We start from the raw sequence: 19,618 nt of genomic DNA on the forward strand, positions 1-19,618 counted from the left end.
GGTTGCCAGATCCAACCCGGCGCTTCCGGGCATTGCTGGCTTAAGGGCATGGACGGTTGGCAATTGTTCACATTTACTTCGTGCAAATTCACCGCCCAGGTTGAGGCTTGAGCCCTGAAATCGGGGTCCTGTTGAAGGTTCTCAGGGCGCCGGACCTCGTGCCCCTCCTCCCGTTTCCCTGCATCAGTCCTGGGAGCGGGTTACCATCCTTATCAAATATGGATCGACATTGGTTACCCCAGTGATATGCCTTCTGACAACGAGGACACAGTTGAGTGGGACCTTTAATTTGGCCCTTTGTTCCTCGACTTGCTTTGGGGCAATCTTTTTTAATATGACCTTCCTGGCCACATGCAAAACACAGTCACCACTAAAGCCACCGTTAGTTGTTGAGCCAACGCCGCTGCTAATATCTCCGCTTTAAACTGTTCTGACCCCACATTTTGACAAGCTCTGACCAAATCAGTTAAAGTCTTTGCCCAATTCTGAACAGGGTCTATGGCCTTCCTACAATCAGAATTAGCATTCTCAATTGCAAGCTGAAAAAGCAACAACTCGGCGGCTTCAGGAGACTCTATCTGACGCTGTATAGCAGTTTGTAATCAATCTAAAAATTGCACATAGGGTTCCTGCACCCCTTGCCGGATCATAGCAAATGATGATTTCCGATCTCCGTTCTCCAGCAGGGCAGCTCAAAATGGCTGAGAACTGACTCGGCTCTCCCAGAACTGCATGCTTCGGCCGGCTCCTCCCGGCTGCCCGCTCCCTCGTATAAGCACTTCATGGGGTAAGGTGGCTTGTGCAGCAGGTGACGCCCAATTCTCTTCACCTAACGTTTCATCTTGCCCATAGGGTAGTTGCAAATTGTCCAAATTGTCCACTACATTCACAAGAACAGGTTCATGATACTCAGAAAACCACACAGAATACTGCACCGCTGACAAAACAAGGCGTAGTATTGATTTCCAATCTAAAGGAGTCATTGTATACGATTCCCCTATAACTTGCAGTAAGTTCATAGTAAATGAAGCCTGTAACCTGTACTCCTTTATCGATTTGCGCAACTCCTTAATCACCTCATATGGTAAACGAGCGTACTCTGGAGCCGTGCCCGGTCGATAAGTTACACACATTGCCTGGAGAAGTGTTATGTCCCCCTTTTTCAATGCCTCCATGCGACACTTTTCAAGGGACAGCCCTCGCTGAAAATTGGACACTGGCGCTGCCGTGCTCACAGGCTGATACATCGGGAGCGGGGGCACGGATGGTAGTGGTTTTACAATAGACGACCGAGAAAGTGTCTTTTGTCTCTGTTGTAAAATTTCATCCGCTGTTGGTGCGGATGCAGCCATTGCTTTAACTGGCGTGAGTGGAGGGTATAAATCAGGCTCTCGTTCGGGGTCTACCGAGCCCGTGCCAAAGGGATGGTCTGGCCCCGTATCATCCTTCAGAGCCGGGGGCTCCGCCACTCCTGCATAATCAGGCTCTGCCTGAGGCATTACAGTTTCATTAGGAGCCAATAGTTCAAACGAATCTTCCCTCTCTTTTGATTCTCCCTCTGTTATTGCTGAATCTGTTACATTTTGCAACACCTGCTCTGCAGGGCACAACTTCTGCAGAGCTGTATATACAACTCGCCGGGTAATCAATATTTCTTCTGGAACTTCTAATTGCAAGGTTTTCCTCGTCTGCAGTTCTTCTCCCACCTTTTGCCATGGGGCTAAATCATAACACCCTATGGGTCCCTCCGAAGGAAACCAAGGACAATGTTCTCGGACCCACACAAGAAGTCTCACCAATTGTATTGGAGCGCCCTTAAAACCTTGTTCCTTTAAAATACGTTGAAATATTTCAAGTTGAAGCTTCTGTGTCTTAGATGCCGACTGCCCCATGACTAATGCATAAAGTTCATATAACTTCCCCGCGGCTGCTCACCTGAATCATCCTGCGACCGGTGATGAATCGAGCTCGATATGTTGATCCTTTGTCTACCCTCCGTCCAGCTCAACAGGGGTACACCACCGGATATTTCTATTTCCTTTCTTCAAGACCTTCTTCCTTCAGGTCGTCTTCTTTTTTTCATGTTTTATTCTTTCGAAACCCGAGTTGGGCGCCATTTGTGGTGTATGATTGCACAGACCCTCACATATATGTGAACAGAATCATACACATGCACAAAATCGTTTATTGTTACAATACAGGAGAATATATCCTTTACCATAACGGAGAGGCCCCACTGCCTCCCCCAATCATCACCCGACTCGTATCCCTTATTAACTAAGAAAAACAGTCTCTCATCCTTTTGGCAACGATCCACACATCTGCTCTCAGATCCGCTTATTCTCACGGTTAACCAGTTACGTGATTCTCTTGATGTTTTCAGCTTCCTTACAGAGGAGACAACTAAGCCGGGTGTTCAGGTCTTATCTCAGGTGTCTGCTAGTTCTCAGCGCACAGGCCGAAGTTCTATCTTATCTTGGCCAAAACTCCCAACTCCGCAATCCTTCTCCACATTTACCTATACTGGTTGGAAGCACAGGGAAAAGGAAAGGGGAATGCAGTATTTCTGTACTGCCTCCTGCTGCAGTACAGCATTTTTAGCAAAACATTTTATTCCTCACACCAAGCTGCTGGCAGATATGCTGTCAGGCACTTTACTCAGCCTAAGCTATAACTAGGAGGATTTTGTTCACACACAGAAGGCAAAAGTTATGCTTACTTTTTTCCAAAGTTCTAGAGAGTAACGGGGTCCCCTTCTAGGTTACCACCTCCCAGGTCATGGGTTTTTGGGGTTGTTTTGGTTTTTTTGTTTGTTTGGTTTTTTGTTTGTTTGTTTATTAAAAGCTCTGCTGTTGGTTAATACAAGAATCTGAAGTTCTGAAACATAAGCCAAACACAGTGCTGAGAATGTTGGGGGGTGGATTTTATTTAACGTTACAGTGGTAGAAATATTTAGTGCTGTCCTCTAGAAGCAAGCTTATATGCTAACAACTTCCATGATACTACTATATAAAAGGTCAACTTTTTTTTTTTTTTAAATGAAGTCACGTGCATCTCCATGTTAGATACCTTCATGTTATATCCCCAGCTTATCATCACAATACTTACCTGCCACGATGACACAGGAGTCAAACATTTGACTAAAAAGAGAGTTCCTCAGTAAAAGGTATGTCAGGTTTCTGGAGGGAACACCTTCAGAAACTGAAAAAAATCCATCCCTCAAAATGTCTTTAGTCAAGGGTGGGGATCTCAGTCAAGTGTCTTATTAACAAAATGGCACAACCTAAGGTACTAAACAATAAAAAGCAGGTGTTTTCACAGCCTGTTTTGTGATTTAAAAACATCCTTGTTTCCCTGGGACTAAGGGGCTTTCCCCACCAGCCTGTTTCTGCCCTCAGAGTATGGCAAACTGGCAAACAGCAGGCACAGCTCCATGTATATTTCTGTTCCTGTGTTCACTCTCACCCCTTCCTGCAATTTCCATTCTCCAAGCTACTTTTTTATTCACAACAAATGTTCCTTGGGGCAATACACCAAGAGATGCCACAAAGAGGAATCCTGATCAGATCAGCTTCCAAAGGCAACTCAGGAAAATAACAACCATTTTGTCCACACTAAAAATATGCCATGGTAGTGCACATGGGAGAGAGAACTAATCAAAGTGAAATGAGGTTCAGTAAGAAAACAGCTATAAGCCAAATGTAAATAAACATCCAAAACTATGCTGTAGGAACCAAAGCATTCAGTATCATGAAAGTAAGCCTGCAACAACCAGCTTTTGCTAACAAATCCACCAATTTGCTTGAGCATTAGAGCTGCACAAGGGTTGCATCTCACCATGTTCCACCCAAGTGTAAGAGAAGATATTTCCTATTTACTAGTCATTGTCCTGCTGTGATGCTGTAGATAATTGTCCTACTGCAAGTTTGATTTGAGCAATTTGATACTTGAGGGCCTTGGCTTTGCAAACTTGTTTGCTTAAACCGCCACTCCAGACTACTCCCATAACCAGCTCTGCAGTCATAGGACTTAGGTCATCATTTCTCTCTTTTTTCTGCAGATAACAAAATTTCTACCTCATCTTCTCCAATGACCAGTTCAAATCACTGTTTAGCATGTAAGACTGCTAAAAAAGGCATGGCTTACCTTTGGTTAGCAGAAATATCAGAAATTGGTCATCAGACAAGACATTTTATCATTTTGTTATGTGGCCTTATTACCATTTGTATTATCATACACATTTTACTAATCATACTGACATCAAAGTGAACCATTTAGAAACACATACAAAGCTAAATTTGGACTGCTACTAATTCATGGAGCCTACAAAACTCACATTGTTTACGGTGAATAATAAGTTTTCTGGAAAAACAGCAGAAAGGTAAGTTCTCTCTCTTTCTCAGTGCAGCTGAAATAATATTTGGAAGACATCCACAAGAACAAAAACGTTCCAGGAGACTACTAATTTGTCAAATCAGGTAATGAAATGCCTCTAGAAATCTGTCTAATATTCTTGAACCAATTTAGAATAGCTTATGTGGTACTCTGAAAATCTTCCTTTTTAAAGATATTTTTATTAGTTTTCCTCCCAATAAGTTTGCAGGAAGTTAAGTGGAAGTCAGAGGTGCAAGTTCTATAGGTAAAGGCCATCTGGAACTTCTGAATCTAGAAAACACTTCTGTAAAGGATGGCGTTTGGGGGGCGGGGTGGGGGGATGGGACACAAACACGACACAACACAAAAACTATGGTCTGGGTATCCTGTCATTCACACTGCCCAGCAAGCAACACTATTACTGCCATGTCAGGTTTCAAGCATTGTTGTATCTTAATTTTGTTTATATTATATACCTGCACACACAGAGCAAGTTTTAAACACAAACCATTCTTCTGTTTTAAGGCTGCTCCTCATATTCTTCATAGCCCTAAACCAATGAAGAATAGACACTTGTCTTCAGATGAAGATTAACATACATAGTTATCACTCATTCTCTTAAATAATTTTTCAAGGCTACTGCTGTTAGAAAACAATGCATTGAGGAATAAAAGGCTAAAAAATTGATCAGGTTCAAGTTGGAGGTCAGTCCCCTCAACTGGAAAGCATTTCCCAGAGAATCAGAAGGTTGTTTATTTTAGCACATTCTTTAGTATGACAGAGCCCATATCCAAGCGCTAATTGATATGACAATCTGCAAGATAGGCGATTGCTGCCTAAACAGACATGACAGTAAGTAACACAGAACAAAAAAAAACGGCCAAGAACAGTTAGTTAGGGCCCTTCACTCTTACTCTCTCCTCCAGCCAGAAAGGACTTGCTCATCTTACACAACCAGTTTTAGCAATAGATCTGCAGTTCTTTTAAAGATGCAATTAGAGTAAGGAATGTCTTATACCATTTCTTTAAGTGGGTTGTTCCAAAGATGGAATCACTTTGTGAAGACACTGGCTATTTAGAGTTTGACTGACTCTTTCTCAAATATTTATACAGAAGGCTCAAATGACAGGAACTGCACTGCTTCCTATAGCCCCTCTCAAATATTTGGTACTTTAAGGTGCTGTCCGTATGAGACGATACTCTCAAAAAAACCTCACAGATCTCATACAGGTGAGAAACAGAGAGATGAGATATGGTAATACAAGTCTCTTTAGAAGGTATCAGAATGGAATCAAAGAATTCTTTTAATTTAGTCCACTGATATGCAAATCAGTTATATTAGCTCACATTGTCAGTATTAGCTGTATTGGCTCTCTAGTACATGCCTTTTATGGTCAAATTTGGCCCATAAAAAATGATCTACAAGTGAAAATCCCTTTTCCTTTGCGCAGAATGGACCAGGTCAGAGCAGTTTTAACGTTACATTCTAGTGGGAGTCAATAGTTTTGGAAGATGGAGAAAAATATACTTTCCTAAATTTAAGCATCATCATATCCTGTAAGATAACTATAGTACATTAATGTAAGGCATAAATATTTTCAGTAGTGTACTGGGAAAAGGATGAGTCCAGAAAACAAAGGCATGGTGCTTCAAAACAGGAAGATGTATTCATTAGCACAATAATTCCCAAAAGGGGTGCCTGCAAGAATATTTTCCCCACATTCTGCCCTTAAGCATCCAGTCTCGAGAGCCTAGCAGGAACGAGCAGCCCTGGGGAGCCAAAAGGCAGGATGTGTTGTGCTAGGTTCGGCAGTTACTGATGCACCTGCTGCCTGGCCATGCTAGACAATGTCAGGGTAGCTCATATAGCAAAAATACAAAGCCAGACTTTAACACAGAAAAGCTATTCCTCAGATAATGAGTTTGGAAAAAAACAGAAGAACAGCCAATCACACAATATCCTTGTTCTGTGAAAAAAAACAGCAATTCATTCAAAATACTAAAACTTTGGGGGAAAAAAGTTCTTACTGAAGTTTAAAGTCTCATCAGCCAGACAGGACAGTCCATCACACAATCACTGAGCTCACCAGTAGGGCAGTAATCCTAACCCAGTATCTTTCCTAATTGAAAAAGAAATGGTTTCAAGTAATCACAGTAACATTGTTTTGCTGTATTCCTCTCTGCAGTCTGATTGCCACACCAGTGCCTGTTATTAAAAAAAGGCAGTTTTGCCACCACAGAAACAAACACTAGTGAACAGCTTTGTTAAGAGACAGAGGAGGAACTCAGGCTATTCAAAGAAGCCATCTTCATTGAACTGCGCTTTAATTCAACACTCTTACTCTTCATTCTCGTTTCCTTATTTAGAACATTTACATCGAAGTTTCATGATAGATTCTTCAGCTGCTATTGACACTTCATTTCAAGTAAAAGCTGATTATGAATTAATTTTGTATGCCATCAAGAAAGGAAAGTATCAAACTTGCAGATTTCTGATTTTGTAACAGATTTGTGCATTTCTGAAAGACATGAAGCCCTGAATTTTGTATAACAGGGGCATTTTCTGAATTCACTTTTAATGCCCCAACAGCTGGTAAAGTACCTAGACTAATACTAACTTACTCCCACTTTGGTGCATCTTTCCAAGGATTTGGGAGTAAGCTTGTATTTTTTTTTTTTAGCAAGATCTATAAGCAGTTTATGACAGTTTGCCCATCAACAGAAAAGGAAGGCAGCTATATTGATACACAGCTATTAATTTGACATGTTGTGGGTACCTGACCCACTTCCAGTTTTCATGATTTATTTCCCAACTGAGAAGTTGCTGTATGTCCCCACCCTCTTAGTCTAACATCTCATTACGTCTTGGTTGCAGGAAAACTGAAAGGTACTGCAGTGACAGCTCCGAAAACTGCACTAGGAAAGTTACTGTAAACCTGAGGGTCATGCATGTTTTGCATCTATTTCCAGATATGTTTTAACTAAATTGTTAAGAAATAAACGCTATACATGTCTCAGTGTTAGACCCTAGCAGTATCTCTAAAAATCCCACCTGTTTCTATCCTCATTTCTTGGGTTATGACTTAATTATGTACTACAAACTGTATTGGTGCCGCTGGTTCTTTTGCCCTAAGGCAAGAGTCAGCCACGTAACAGTACCGGTTAAAAACCTACCATCTTTCATTTGTAGATACCATTACTAATCTCTTGCCCAGGTCTTCCAATTCGCTATGAGGACACTAAAGATACTGTTGCATGGGATGGAGAGCCATTTATGACTTCCTCCCTTGACCTTCAAAGAGTATGAGTTTTCACTTACCATAGAACAAAGTGACCATCATCCAATGAACACAACAGAACTGGTTTCTAAGGATCAACATGGGAAGAGCAGTATAATGTTAGCATCCAACACAGGAATAATAATAAATTTATTACAATAGAAACAAACAGATAATGCATTAGTTCATGTACAAAATACTGATAGCATTCTGCTGCCTCAGTCAGTGCTTACTAAGTACCCACATTTAAAAACATCCTAAAACTGATGACACCACACAGATTTACAAAGGTCATAGCAATTTCTTGACACTACTGTAAAAGAGCCCAGCTACTCTTTAAGGTTTGCTGCACAACACGGGGAGATGGAGCAGGATATAATGGGAACATCTGAAATTTGAACTTCTGCACCAGAAAATTAAGAGTGAGCAACTTATAAGCATGGGGAAAATAAAACAATCACACTATGCATGAAATTAGAGTTACTCATGGGAAATGTTTTCATTAGAAGTGCCCAACAATAAGGCAGCTGATGACTGACTTCAGTGCCCATCATTGCTCAAGGCACGAAATATTAGTTGTCAGTTCTACTCCTGAGCTATGTTGGTTTTTTCCTTTTCTTTTTGAAGAAACTGATGTAGCATAGAAGCATTTTCACTGAACTGCATCAACTCCCAAAGGAAGCCAGACGCCTCAGAGACCCTTAATAAAAGAAAAAAATGTAGCTACAAGCCTGCTGGATTGATTTGTGTAACTAGGGCTTTATACCGTTGCGTTTTTTCCCCCCACCTTTATGTACACATTTACTGATTTTATAGAGGAAGTCAGTGTGCACGTTAATATCTCTCCTTTCTCATCACCTCACTGTTTTGGAGTAAGAAACATGTGGTCCATGCTAACCAAAAACCATTTATACAAAGTCGTTTTTAAAATAAACTATAAAATACATTTTTTTGCTCTATTGGTTCCCCACCCCCAAGTATAATTATCCAGATTTATCTCACAGATTTGAGAGATGCCTTAAAAAGCTGTAATTTATCCCGTCTCTGGGCAAAGCTAACGGGCAAAACGATTCCTGCAACCACTGAGAAATTTGCAAGCACATTCTAGTTGCAGCTAATTTATTTCTGGGGCAGTATCAGGTCACAACACATACAGTGTGAAGGGAATACTGGCACTGAGCAAACTTTGAAGCAAATTAGGACGTTCTCTCCCTGCTCCCTCTTATACCAGACTCCCTGATGGAAGTCCACAAATAATTTCTTCTCTAAGAAGACAATAAAAACTCATCCTAATACAGTCTCAAGAACCATATATACACGTTTTGTATATTTGAAAATGCTGGCAAAAGTCCATAGAGGCAGAAGATAAAAAGCATGAAAGCAAAGTCTAACATCAGGTTCTCTACTGAACCTGATACCTAGAAACAAAACAACATAAGGCTTCTTTCTTCTGAAGTACCCTCCCCAAAATGCCTGTGATTTTCCAGTGGCATGTGGAAGAGGCCAGCTGTCGAGACCTTCTTTCTTGCTTCACAATTTAGAAAGTGAGATGTTATGCAGCAGAGAGGCAGGCCTGACGAATACTTTGTGCCCAGGTGTTTAAGAGTGCTGTGACTGAATGCTTGTCTGGAAGTTGCAATAGTTTTGAAGTCATATACCGATACACCGACTGCAAAAAGGGATTGGCTGCTGGAAAAAAAGATAACAGATAAACGGAGTTATAATAAAAATAAAATAAATAAAATCTAACAAAATAATTTTCAAAAAAGACTAATATTAAATGTTCACATTTCCCCACTATTACCACATACACATGCCCAACAAATGTCATGCTAGCATCCTCATACCATACTGTCTAGGATTTTTTATCCACAGAGGGCTCTGATCTGGATAGTCCGCTGGAACGCTGAGCTGTAGTGGTGGGACATTTGGAAGATTCTTGTCATCTAGAATACAAACACATTTCCCATCAGAACAAAGGATTCCTTGCTGGACGGAGGGGGGTTTTGTGCACAATTCAGCTTGGTTTCTAGCCTCTGAACCCCAAGGAGGAACCAGGCTGTACATCTCCATTTTTATTGGAAGGCAATCTCATTGCTCACTTTAACAACACTTAAATTCTTGGAAGAAAATCCTGGCAAACACAGCTCCATCTCTTATACATTTCTGCACCTGACCAATCTCACCATCAGCTGAACTTCACTAAGTTAGACACCTCATTTTTTAAAATTAAGTGCCTTATGTACTAATATTCATGACAAAAACAATTCAGATTTCACAAACAAAGGCGAGGAGGAAAGAATCTATTCTCCGCGTTGGAATCCAAGAGCAAAACAAGTTAATAGACTATTAACGCTTTATGATTATTCAGCTGAGACGAAAAAAAGAGATGCAATCTGAATTTCTTTTTTGAACATACACCATTGTCAGTGATCATTAGTACAAATTGAAATAGACCCTCCCAAAAATTAACTCAACATTTCTCCAGCTCTGTCCTAGTTGTTGGAGGCAGAACAATTCTCACATATCAGTACAGGTCAAATCAGGAATCAAGATTGTTGCTAGCAACAAGTAATTTTCTAGACATTAAATGAGATTACTCATTGCAACTTCAGTGCAAAGAAAGGATCAATCAGTGTGAATGAAATCTCCAGGTGTACCCTGAAGCAGACTGTGTAGAATGTCATGATTAAGCAGTGCTATGGATCTGGTAAGTACAGACTTTGTGCAGAAGTTACAGGTTGGCAAGATTCAAGACTGTTAGCAATAAACTCTTTAACTTTCTACAGTCAAGCTCAGCACTTATTTCTGAATTCAGCCTTTAGTTTCTTCTTGCTTACCTAGCTTGCATATGAGATGAACTGTGCCATTATTACTGCAGTGGGAAGGGTCCAGGTTCACCAGGAATTTAGGATTTAATCTTGCAACTTCCCCTTGTAAGACATTTGGTATGGTCTGTCTTTCATCCTCTTCATACTTCCGTTTTCGAGGGGAAGGAACTGGGGTCCTATGTAAAATACAGTCCACGAAAAGACTAGGTGAAAATGTTATGCCAACACCTCATTTGTCAAATATTTTACAGGTGTAAAAAGGAAAGATGTAACTCACACCCATCCATAAACCTATTTGTTTAATAGTTTCTACAAATAAATATTATATCCTTAAATAATGAACATTTAAGACAGACACCAGGTCAATGATACATACGTGATTGGTGGTCCATGAATTGCAGTCATAGCTGGCATAAATGTACGGTAAAGGGAATGGTTGAAGACTGGTGAACGGATGTTGGCCAAAACAGCATCCAAAAGTGGCTGACACAAGTACTGCTGTTTGGTGGGGGGCACTGGGGGAGGCGGTGGAGTAGGCTAGAACACAAGAGAAGCCCCTTTTCTTTCAATCATCACCAAAAAAGAAATCTCTACTATTGATTCTGCAAAATTTTATAGCAGTAAACTTCCAATGCATGAAACACAAAGGATTCTCAAAACTGCATACAGTAACATTAAGAAAAAAAAAAAAAAAAGCCGTCCGCAGCTTTCATTTAGGAAGTCTCTGCTGAAATCAGCTGCAAAAGTTCATAGAATTACTCAAGTCTTTGCACAAAGCACAAGAATTTGAAAGTTCAGTTAAAAGATACATATAGGTGACTTACATGAAGTAAATGCTCGCCTATTTTTTTCCTGTTTTCTTATTTTGTCCAACCTCACTTGAAGTCTTAACAGCATGAGCAACAAGAAATGCAAAAAATTATCTTGCCAAATCATAAGACCTTTCGGAACGAATTGCTTATCTCTTACTAGAGCAAAGCATTACGTACCACAGCCATATCGTTTTTCAGCTTCTCCAGAGCAATTTCGCATTTCTGCAGTGTCTTTAGAGGGCACCTGCAGAGAAGGAGAAATTTCATCACCACAAAATGGTCACCTTGGCCAAAGTGTTTCTGCTATCTGAGCCCCACAGACAGCTTCAATGCCAACATGGCTGAATGCTAAAAAACAAACTTCTGGAAAGCTGGTGAACCTGATGTCCAGCCAAAAGGAAAAAGTTACCGTTTTGAAGGGTCAGTCAGGATATCTAAGAGACTCTTCATTTTACTCAGGTCCTTCTTCCTATCTGAAATAACATGAGAAACACAAACACTGACTACAAGAATAGCTTCCATACTTGCAGACAGAAATACAGTATACTGTTAAAAGTGAAAACATGAGCCAACACTGAAGAAAGTAGTGAGGATCAAAGATCTTTCATCTAATCGTAAGTATATCCATTGCATAAGCTCTATGTGTCTCAAAAACATCAGAAGTAAAGGAAAACTGATGGGAATTTAATGAGGAGGATTTTACCCAGCCTTCACAGTAAAATCTTTACAGTCATAGGCAAGAAAGAGCAACTAACTTTCACTGTCATTTTTAATCCCTGGAATAGAAACCATCACAAAAGGAAAAGGTGCTGCTTCTTTCATCAGAAGATGAAGTTGACAGCGAGAAATGCATGACTAAATACAGGGAATCTCACCTTCATTTTTATCTATTTTATTGATCATCCTCCGGAGTGGCTCAATGTATTTTGATAGCTGTTTGAGTTTCTCCAGATACTGTTGCTCCTCTGACTGGCTAGAACTGGCTGGACTCATGACAGAATTTGGATTTCCTGGCAAGAAGTAAAGACTGCATGTCATAGGGATGATAAAAGATACTGCAGAACAGCATTCTCACATTTCAGAATCTAGACCTGAAATGTGGCATTCTCGAAGTGTAGCTCACATCAAATATCCAAATCCACAACTGCATGCCCTCCACAGTTTACGTGCTTGTCCAACCCTCTAATTTTTGTGTAGAAATAACGTGTTCTGTGGACAGAACGGCAATTCCCACTTGATACAATTTTTTTCTGAAAAGGTCCAAAGTTTCATATACCCATTTTCTAGTTCCTCATTTTGCCTTCACTCTGGTGCATTAAACATTAAATCAACACACTGAATTTGCTGCAGTTTTCCTTAAGACGGTGCTTTCCAAACTGCAGAGCACACAACACTGGTATGAGAAGGAGCCAGTATGTTACTTCCATTCACAGTATCAGAAACCGCTTATAACATCTGGGAGAGAGAAGAGCACAAGTGTCAGAGTACACCTAGGAAGGTGTTTTGGAGCAAAGCAGCCTGCCACCTGTGATTAAGTGGTAAATCCTTTACAATTGCATGCTGTTGCTAAGGGTTCCTTCCTGCATGGAACCAAGGAATCATTATGCCTCTATAAACTTGCTCCACTAAGTTAAGTATCATTCTTTTTTCAAAAGATTGGGGAAGTTAGAAAAACCCATTACATAGTTGAGTGATGAGAAAAGAGGTTTCAGTTGATTCTGATTTGAGATATCCATGATGTTGTGTTACGTGGTGCATGTGACATGTTCATTACTTGCAATGCTAGCTGCTTTGTAGAGCTCTTCAAAGTTTGCATCGTGCCAAACAATAACAGGTTTCCTGGGAACTATTACCAAAACATACCGCAACTCACGGTGTGCAATATAGTTCTCCGATCATTTACCTGGAGTGTTTAAAGGACCTGGGGATGGGACGCTGAAGTTCTGAGGTGTTCGTGCAGCTGCTGGGCTCTGGGATGGTTGTGGAGACGGACTGGGGAGAAAGCTGCTGGGTGATGGAGCTGGGCCAGAGCTGAAAAACAAGCATAAAATCAAACCTGCCAGAATCTGACAAGGAAGCATGATCAGCCTGTGAGCAGATATGCTTTTAGTAAGCATCTCTATGGCACTCTGTAGCTCTGCCAGGAGACTCGGTGAAGATTTCGTACACAGCTGCTTTATTTAAAATGGGGGTTTTCAATCCCACCTGTGCTCTCACTGAAGTTCATGTTAAAATTCATTCACTTCAGTGGAAACAGAGTAAGACATATTGAATGCTTCTGCAAACCTCACCTTTACGGCACTGACAAAGATCCTCAAAAGTTGCAGTCTAGCTCACCTGACATTTGAATTTGGCTGAGAAGTTGGCTGGCCTGGCTGAGGAGATGGCTGCGGCTGTGGTGGCGGCGGCATTGATTGGGGTGTTTGAGCTTGTTGGACAGGAGATGGGGATGACATCATGGTAATATTGTTCTGGCTGACCTGAAATGTGGAAAAAGGTAAGATCAATAACAACAAAAGGGAGTACAGGATGGGAACCTAACTAAAAGGCTTTACCTACAGAAAGAAGCGTATCCTCAGGCCTACAAGAAATGAAAGTGTTAGTTCTCCCCCATAATGACCGTCCCACCTGTATCACTCTTGAGGCTCCCAGGGCAGTACTTCATATCAACTTTACTAGAAATAACCATTAAAACTGCACATAATTTGAATAACCATATAATAATTGTTTTTCACTTCCCAAACCATCATGTTGCAATTAAAATGTCAGAAGTACCATCTGAAAAACCTGTAATTTATTAGAACTAGAGTAAAGAAGAGCAGGAAGAAAAGACAGTTCTAACTTGAGAATTAACAGCCATAAAAAACACTCATTATTTTGACATTTTAATTACAGTCTTAAAAGGTCTGTCAGACTTGACTGTAGCTTCCCAACTGGTTTTCTTTAGGAGGAAGGGAGAAAAAAAAATTAAGCAAGCCAAACCACCAACATCTTGTTTAAATATTCAGCTTTGAAAATCTGGGTGGAGATGGAAACACACCAAACTGAATGGCTGGATGGAAAAAAGTGAAGTAGCTTTCTGACCTTTGGAGAATGATGAGGTGTGCCTGAAGGACAAAAAGATGAGTAAGAGCATTTCTAGAACAGCACCAAACTCTGGGTAACAACTAAGTTTATTCTGTACACTATGAAGTGCCAGAGCCAGATGATGCCCAAATTAGAGCAACTTCTCACATTTGTTCTAATGGACGTTTTTCCCCTTGATCACTAAAATCAAACAAAAAAACCTGTATCATGGCCAGGAGCATGGTATAGTAATGCAGATATTAAGTGATCATGTTTGTTTAAGGCACACGCAGAGTTCTTATGACCTAAGGCTATAAGCAAGTACATACAAAGATAAACTGAATTAGCCCGCAGAGGCTACATATTGTGACTCAGTAACCCATGCATCCATTCTGTAAGTCATTGATTAGCACCTTTATGAATGAACAACTCTGTTTCCCTCAGTCTAAACTATTTTTAAGCAAAGGTCCCAGTAATCCACAAGTCCCATACACTTCATGGGCACTGCAATTTGGTGTTGTCCTTCACTGACTCGTTAAATATCCATCTAAATTATCCAACTGTTTCCAGAGGACACGATATTTAGTGCATTAAAAAGTAAGTATTCCATGGTCTACTTTTGCATGTATGCACTGAATACGACAGGAAATGCTTTGCTTGGAATATCACATTACAGCTATGCAAGAGGTCAAACTCAAACAATCCCCAGCTAGGTGCAAATGTAAAACTACTAAACTTGAAGATACTAGTTTATCATCCATTAAAGCATAGTTTAAAATCAAGTGCAGCCTGACATACTATGATTTTTATTTTAATCTTCAATAACCATATTACCTTCACAACCTCCCCTACAAAGATAATATCTAAAACACATGAGGCTGAAACTATGTTTTAAATCAGCTATTATATCTTCCTTTTCTCCACAATCAACATATACTGAGCCTGTGCTTACTGTTTTTCATAGGAGGTGGATTCTTTAACAGCATGTGTCTCCTCAACAGTTGGAAAAGCATTTCTGAGATTGAAAAGATAGTCTGCCTCCCACAGAAACCAAGCATCTCACCGCTGTTTGGAAGGAATCTAGGATGAACACTGCAAAAAGCACTCCCTGATTTTTTTTTTTACAATTCTATTTAACATTCTATTAAACAGCAAGTGATTTAGGACTTACCCATATGGATGCTGCACCCATTTTTCATCAAGTCAAACTAAGACCACTTCTGAGTGGTTCATCACTTCCTGAAAATCAGGCCCCTTTTAAGTGTCTCAAGTTGGTTACATAAAATTACTTCTGAAAACTTAAATCCTTGTGTTTTGGGAAGGAAGAAGAAAGATTTCATTAGGATTTTTTGCCAGATTTAAGCTTTTGTATCTACTTCAACACGAAGGTCCGTTCACATTAATTTACAAATGTTGCAGAAAAGCAAAGAAAAGAACATGCAGCATCTACTGTGCACATAAGCATAGAATGAATTAGTTCTGGTATCTTTTTTTGCATTACCCCTTCTCATTTAGGTACACGCATAGGCAAACAGCTTTCCTTCTTACAACAGGTTTGCTCTCTGCCAGCTTAATTTCAGAATACCGATGGCTAATGTCTAATATTAAGCAAAATTGTGACATTTTCAAAAAGATGCACGCAGAAGTATGCAATTCTGAACTTACTGCCTTACTTCTCTTTGAAAGCAGTTAATTTGCTTCATAATAATTTCAGATGTCTTTCTATAGAACAGATCTAAAGACGCTTTCAGCTTTAGATTTTTACATTGTTTGCAGGATATGGATTAAGATTATAACAATTTAATGAAATTCCAATTTCTAGGGAATGCTCTTTCCAGCTGACTCCCACTAAAAAGAGGGCTTAAAAAAACAAAACCCAAAAATACCCGATAAACCCAAAAGACAAAAAAAACCCTCCCTCTGAAGCTTTAACTCCATTAAACTCATTTAGCTCCTCATTTAACTCCAGAGTTAAGCCATGGTTACCGACCATTTGTATACCCTTCATCTTCAACATATATAAGCAAATGCAACTACATATTTTTTCACTGCAGGATGAGATTTTCTGCATCTACAAGCATATTCATGGACAGTTATTACAGCCCACTGAACGTGAATTTACTCTACAACTCTACAGTGACCTGATCATGACACCAAGCCCTAATTTGCTGAAGTCTTGCCCAAAAGATATTTAGGCTTGCATGACAGAAGTTTCCACTTAATATCCACTAAATCAAAGCTATTCTTAGTGTTTAGAGAATAGCTCTAAAACTATTTATCTTAAATAGTTAAGATAAACTTAGCTACGAGGCCTACCTCCAGATTGCTGAGTGTGCTGGTTTTGGCTGGGATAGAGTTATTTTCTTCATAGTAGCTAATACGGGGCTATGTTTTGGATTTGTGCTGAAAACAGTGTTGATAACACAGGGATGTTTTCATCACTGCTGAGCAGTGCTTACACAGAGTCAAGGCCTTTCCTGCTCCTCACCCCACCCCACCAGCGAGTAGGCTGGGGGTGCACAGGAAGTTGGGAGGGGACATGGCTGGGACAGCTGACCCCAACTGACCAAAGGGATATTCCATACCATATGACGTCATGCTCAGCGTATAAAGCTGGGGGAAGAAGGAAGGAAGGGGGGGACGTTTGGAGTGATGGCATTTGTCTTCCCAAGTAACCGTTACACATGATGGAGCCCTGCTTTCCTGGAGATGGCTGAACACCTGCCTGCCGATGGGAAGGAGTGAATGAATTCCTTGCTTTGCTTTGCTTGCATGCGCAGCTTTTGCTTTACCTATTAAACTGTCTTTATCTCAACGCGCAAGTTTCCTTATTTTTACTCTTCTGATTCTCTCCCCCATCCCACCTGGGGAGGAGTGAGCGAGCAGCTGTGTGATGCTTAGTTGCTGGCTGGGGTTAAACCACAACCGAGTCTCAGGCAAGGAACGGCACTCAGTAGATAAGGCTAGCGAGAGTTTTTCAGAAGCTCCCAGTAGCAAGAGTGTACAATACGCAGAAGCTAACAGCAAGGAAAAGGAGACTGCAACAAGGAAGTGATGGGTAGTAACAAGGAACAGGAGAAACACTTTTAGTCTAAAGGAAAACTCTAAAAAGCATTTATACTACTGTACTTACATGTTAAGCCAGTAAGCATAGTCTTGTCTACTTTGTTGCAAACTAGGTTTAAAGTTCACCCTTATGCTGCTTTGTGTGACAAAATGGAAACTCTGCAGAGCTTCAAATAAGTTCAGATACAGATTTCCATATTCCCAGTCACGCCAGTATGCCTTGCTTTATTTTAATATTAACTCAGTTTTACTTTTTTTCCTATATTTTGTTTGCTGAAGATTTCTGTGCCAACAATAAATTGGAAGTTCATACTATTTTAGACTGCAATAAATTTGTAGACAGAACTTGAAGGTTTTGACACTAGAAATACAAGAGAATGATTGGTATTAGCACATTAGTTATCTAATTGCTAAAGGGAAAGCTAAGTATTAGATCAGTTTAATCTTTCAAAATTTTAAGATCAGCAGGTTTCTTGAGCCAATCCAAATATGGTATATGAAACTTCTCTTAACTCTTCAAAAAGTGCCACTAACATTGACTCTAGTTCATGTTTGGTAACTATTCAGGCACAAACTTCAGCTAAGGAAAAAAAAAGTCAGTTCTAATTCTTTGGCAATTCAAAAGACCAGGAGATTGTGGAATACAATGCCGTATCAGTCAATATATTCTTCTGACTGAAAAAAACATAATAGTAAAAAAACCCCAACCGGACAAAAAAAACCAAAAACACTGCAGAATCAACTGAGCCTTGTGATAAAAAAAGGGCAGACTGCCATTTGTGTCATATGGGATAAAAATAAATAGCCACACAGTATTGATATCACATCTGGTCCTTTTGTTGAAAGAGATTCTTCAGTGCAATACCAAGATTCTTTTCTAAAGAGAGAAGACACTGTGAATCACCTATCACCAAGTTTAAAAGACTTTTGATAGTGTAGTCAAGGAGATGACAGACTCTTAAATGAGTAATTAATAACCAGATTACTCCCATTGTGAACAGCTGCAAGGGCTCTGATGATAAGGAAGTTAAACATATCCAACAGACAATATTATTTAAGCATTTTACGAAATTAAGAGACATAAATGACAACATTTCTAATTTCTAATCCACCTAGAACCTGAACAAAGTGTTTTGGCAGTCAGCACTAGAGATTCATGCTGATCCAGAGCCGATGTCAGACTGGCTTTAAAAACATGCTTCCCACCACCATTAAAACATGACTCACTCACTCACTCACCCTACCACCTGCTTAGGAGCCGTTTTCACTCCAATCATTGTTCATAAAGAAATTTCCTTTCTTCTTCTGCCTTCTCTAGTTGTTCAGTCTTCTACATAATTTTCACAACCCTTGGCATGCTACTGAGAGCGCTCCTTGATGACCAATTCACTTGGTGTCAGAAATCAAAGCTCCTCAATAACCACAGACATGACAGCACTAAAAGATGAGCCCATGGCACTGAATGCTTAAACTAGAGGTCTTTTGTTATGACTGAAATATTAAATATAAGCCAATCTAATACTTAAATATCGATCAGAAGGCCTCATCGTCAAACCAAATATCATGAATACTTCATACGGGAGACGATTGTCTCAGACTATACAGACTGCTACGGCAAATAAAGCTCAGAGTAAATTCTCCTTTGACTCAATAGCTATGTCTGGATTTTATTTCAGTTAACATATAAACAATGACCTGGGTTGAAATGACCATCCATCTTAAACCAGAAACAAGAACAGATGTGTTTGCCTAGGTCTGCAGAATCTTTCTGGTCACTGTATCTAGCTTAGCAAATTCCTGAGAAGAAAAGGCTGTGCCTACTAAACTTGATGCAGCAGCACTAGGAAGCAGAGTTTCAGACATTCCACAGCCCTATGACAAGCTTGCAAAGGAAACAAAAATGCGAAGAGTGAAGAAATTTTCATTAACCCTACAAACAAAAGGCAGTGGCATTAAAAGCTAAAACTGCACCTGGTATTAAATTTGAAAATTAGTGTCTAGAAGAACAGGACATGAGGTTCATGAATAACAGATAGAAAAATGCAGTTGAATGCTATTCCACCATCATAATACGATACGTATTTAAACCAACACCAATCACATAGTCCTCAGCAAACTTCTGCAGAGCACAGTCTCGTTTTGTGACTTACTGGTAAGAACTCAGTTCTATTTCATTCCAGTCCTCCCCATT

General features: G+C 40.0%; 1 protein-coding gene across 4 annotated transcripts in view; it reads right to left on the reverse strand.

Annotated features, from left to right (window-relative positions):
* Positions 1–8,754: 8,754 nt before the first annotated feature.
* NCOA6 (nuclear receptor coactivator 6) overlaps positions 8,755–19,618 on the reverse strand; it is a 24,271-nt gene continuing 13,407 nt past the window's right edge. For 3 of the 4 annotated variants that reach the window (XM_009585408.1, XM_009585406.1, XM_009585405.1), the window contains 9 exons: positions 13,633–13,775; positions 13,199–13,326; positions 12,171–12,305; positions 11,705–11,768; positions 11,473–11,539; positions 10,860–11,020; positions 10,493–10,659; positions 9,500–9,598; positions 8,755–9,341 (listed from right to left, as the gene is read on the reverse strand). In XM_009585408.1, the coding sequence (XP_009583703.1) occupies positions 9,205–9,341; positions 9,500–9,598; positions 10,493–10,659; positions 10,860–11,020; positions 11,473–11,539; positions 11,705–11,768; positions 12,171–12,305; positions 13,199–13,326; positions 13,633–13,775 (1,101 nt within the window). In that variant the 3' untranslated portion in view covers positions 8,755–9,204. The remainder of the gene's footprint in view (positions 9,342–9,499; positions 9,599–10,492; positions 10,660–10,859; positions 11,021–11,472; positions 11,540–11,704; positions 11,769–12,170; positions 12,306–13,198; positions 13,327–13,632; positions 13,776–19,618) is intronic. The other variant, XM_009585407.1, reaches the window with a different exon arrangement.

This window comes from Fulmarus glacialis, unplaced genomic scaffold (assembly GCF_000690835.1).
Source record: "Fulmarus glacialis isolate BGI_N327 unplaced genomic scaffold, ASM69083v1 scaffold4909, whole genome shotgun sequence".
NCBI classification, from domain to species: Eukaryota; Metazoa; Chordata; class Aves; order Procellariiformes; family Procellariidae; genus Fulmarus; species Fulmarus glacialis.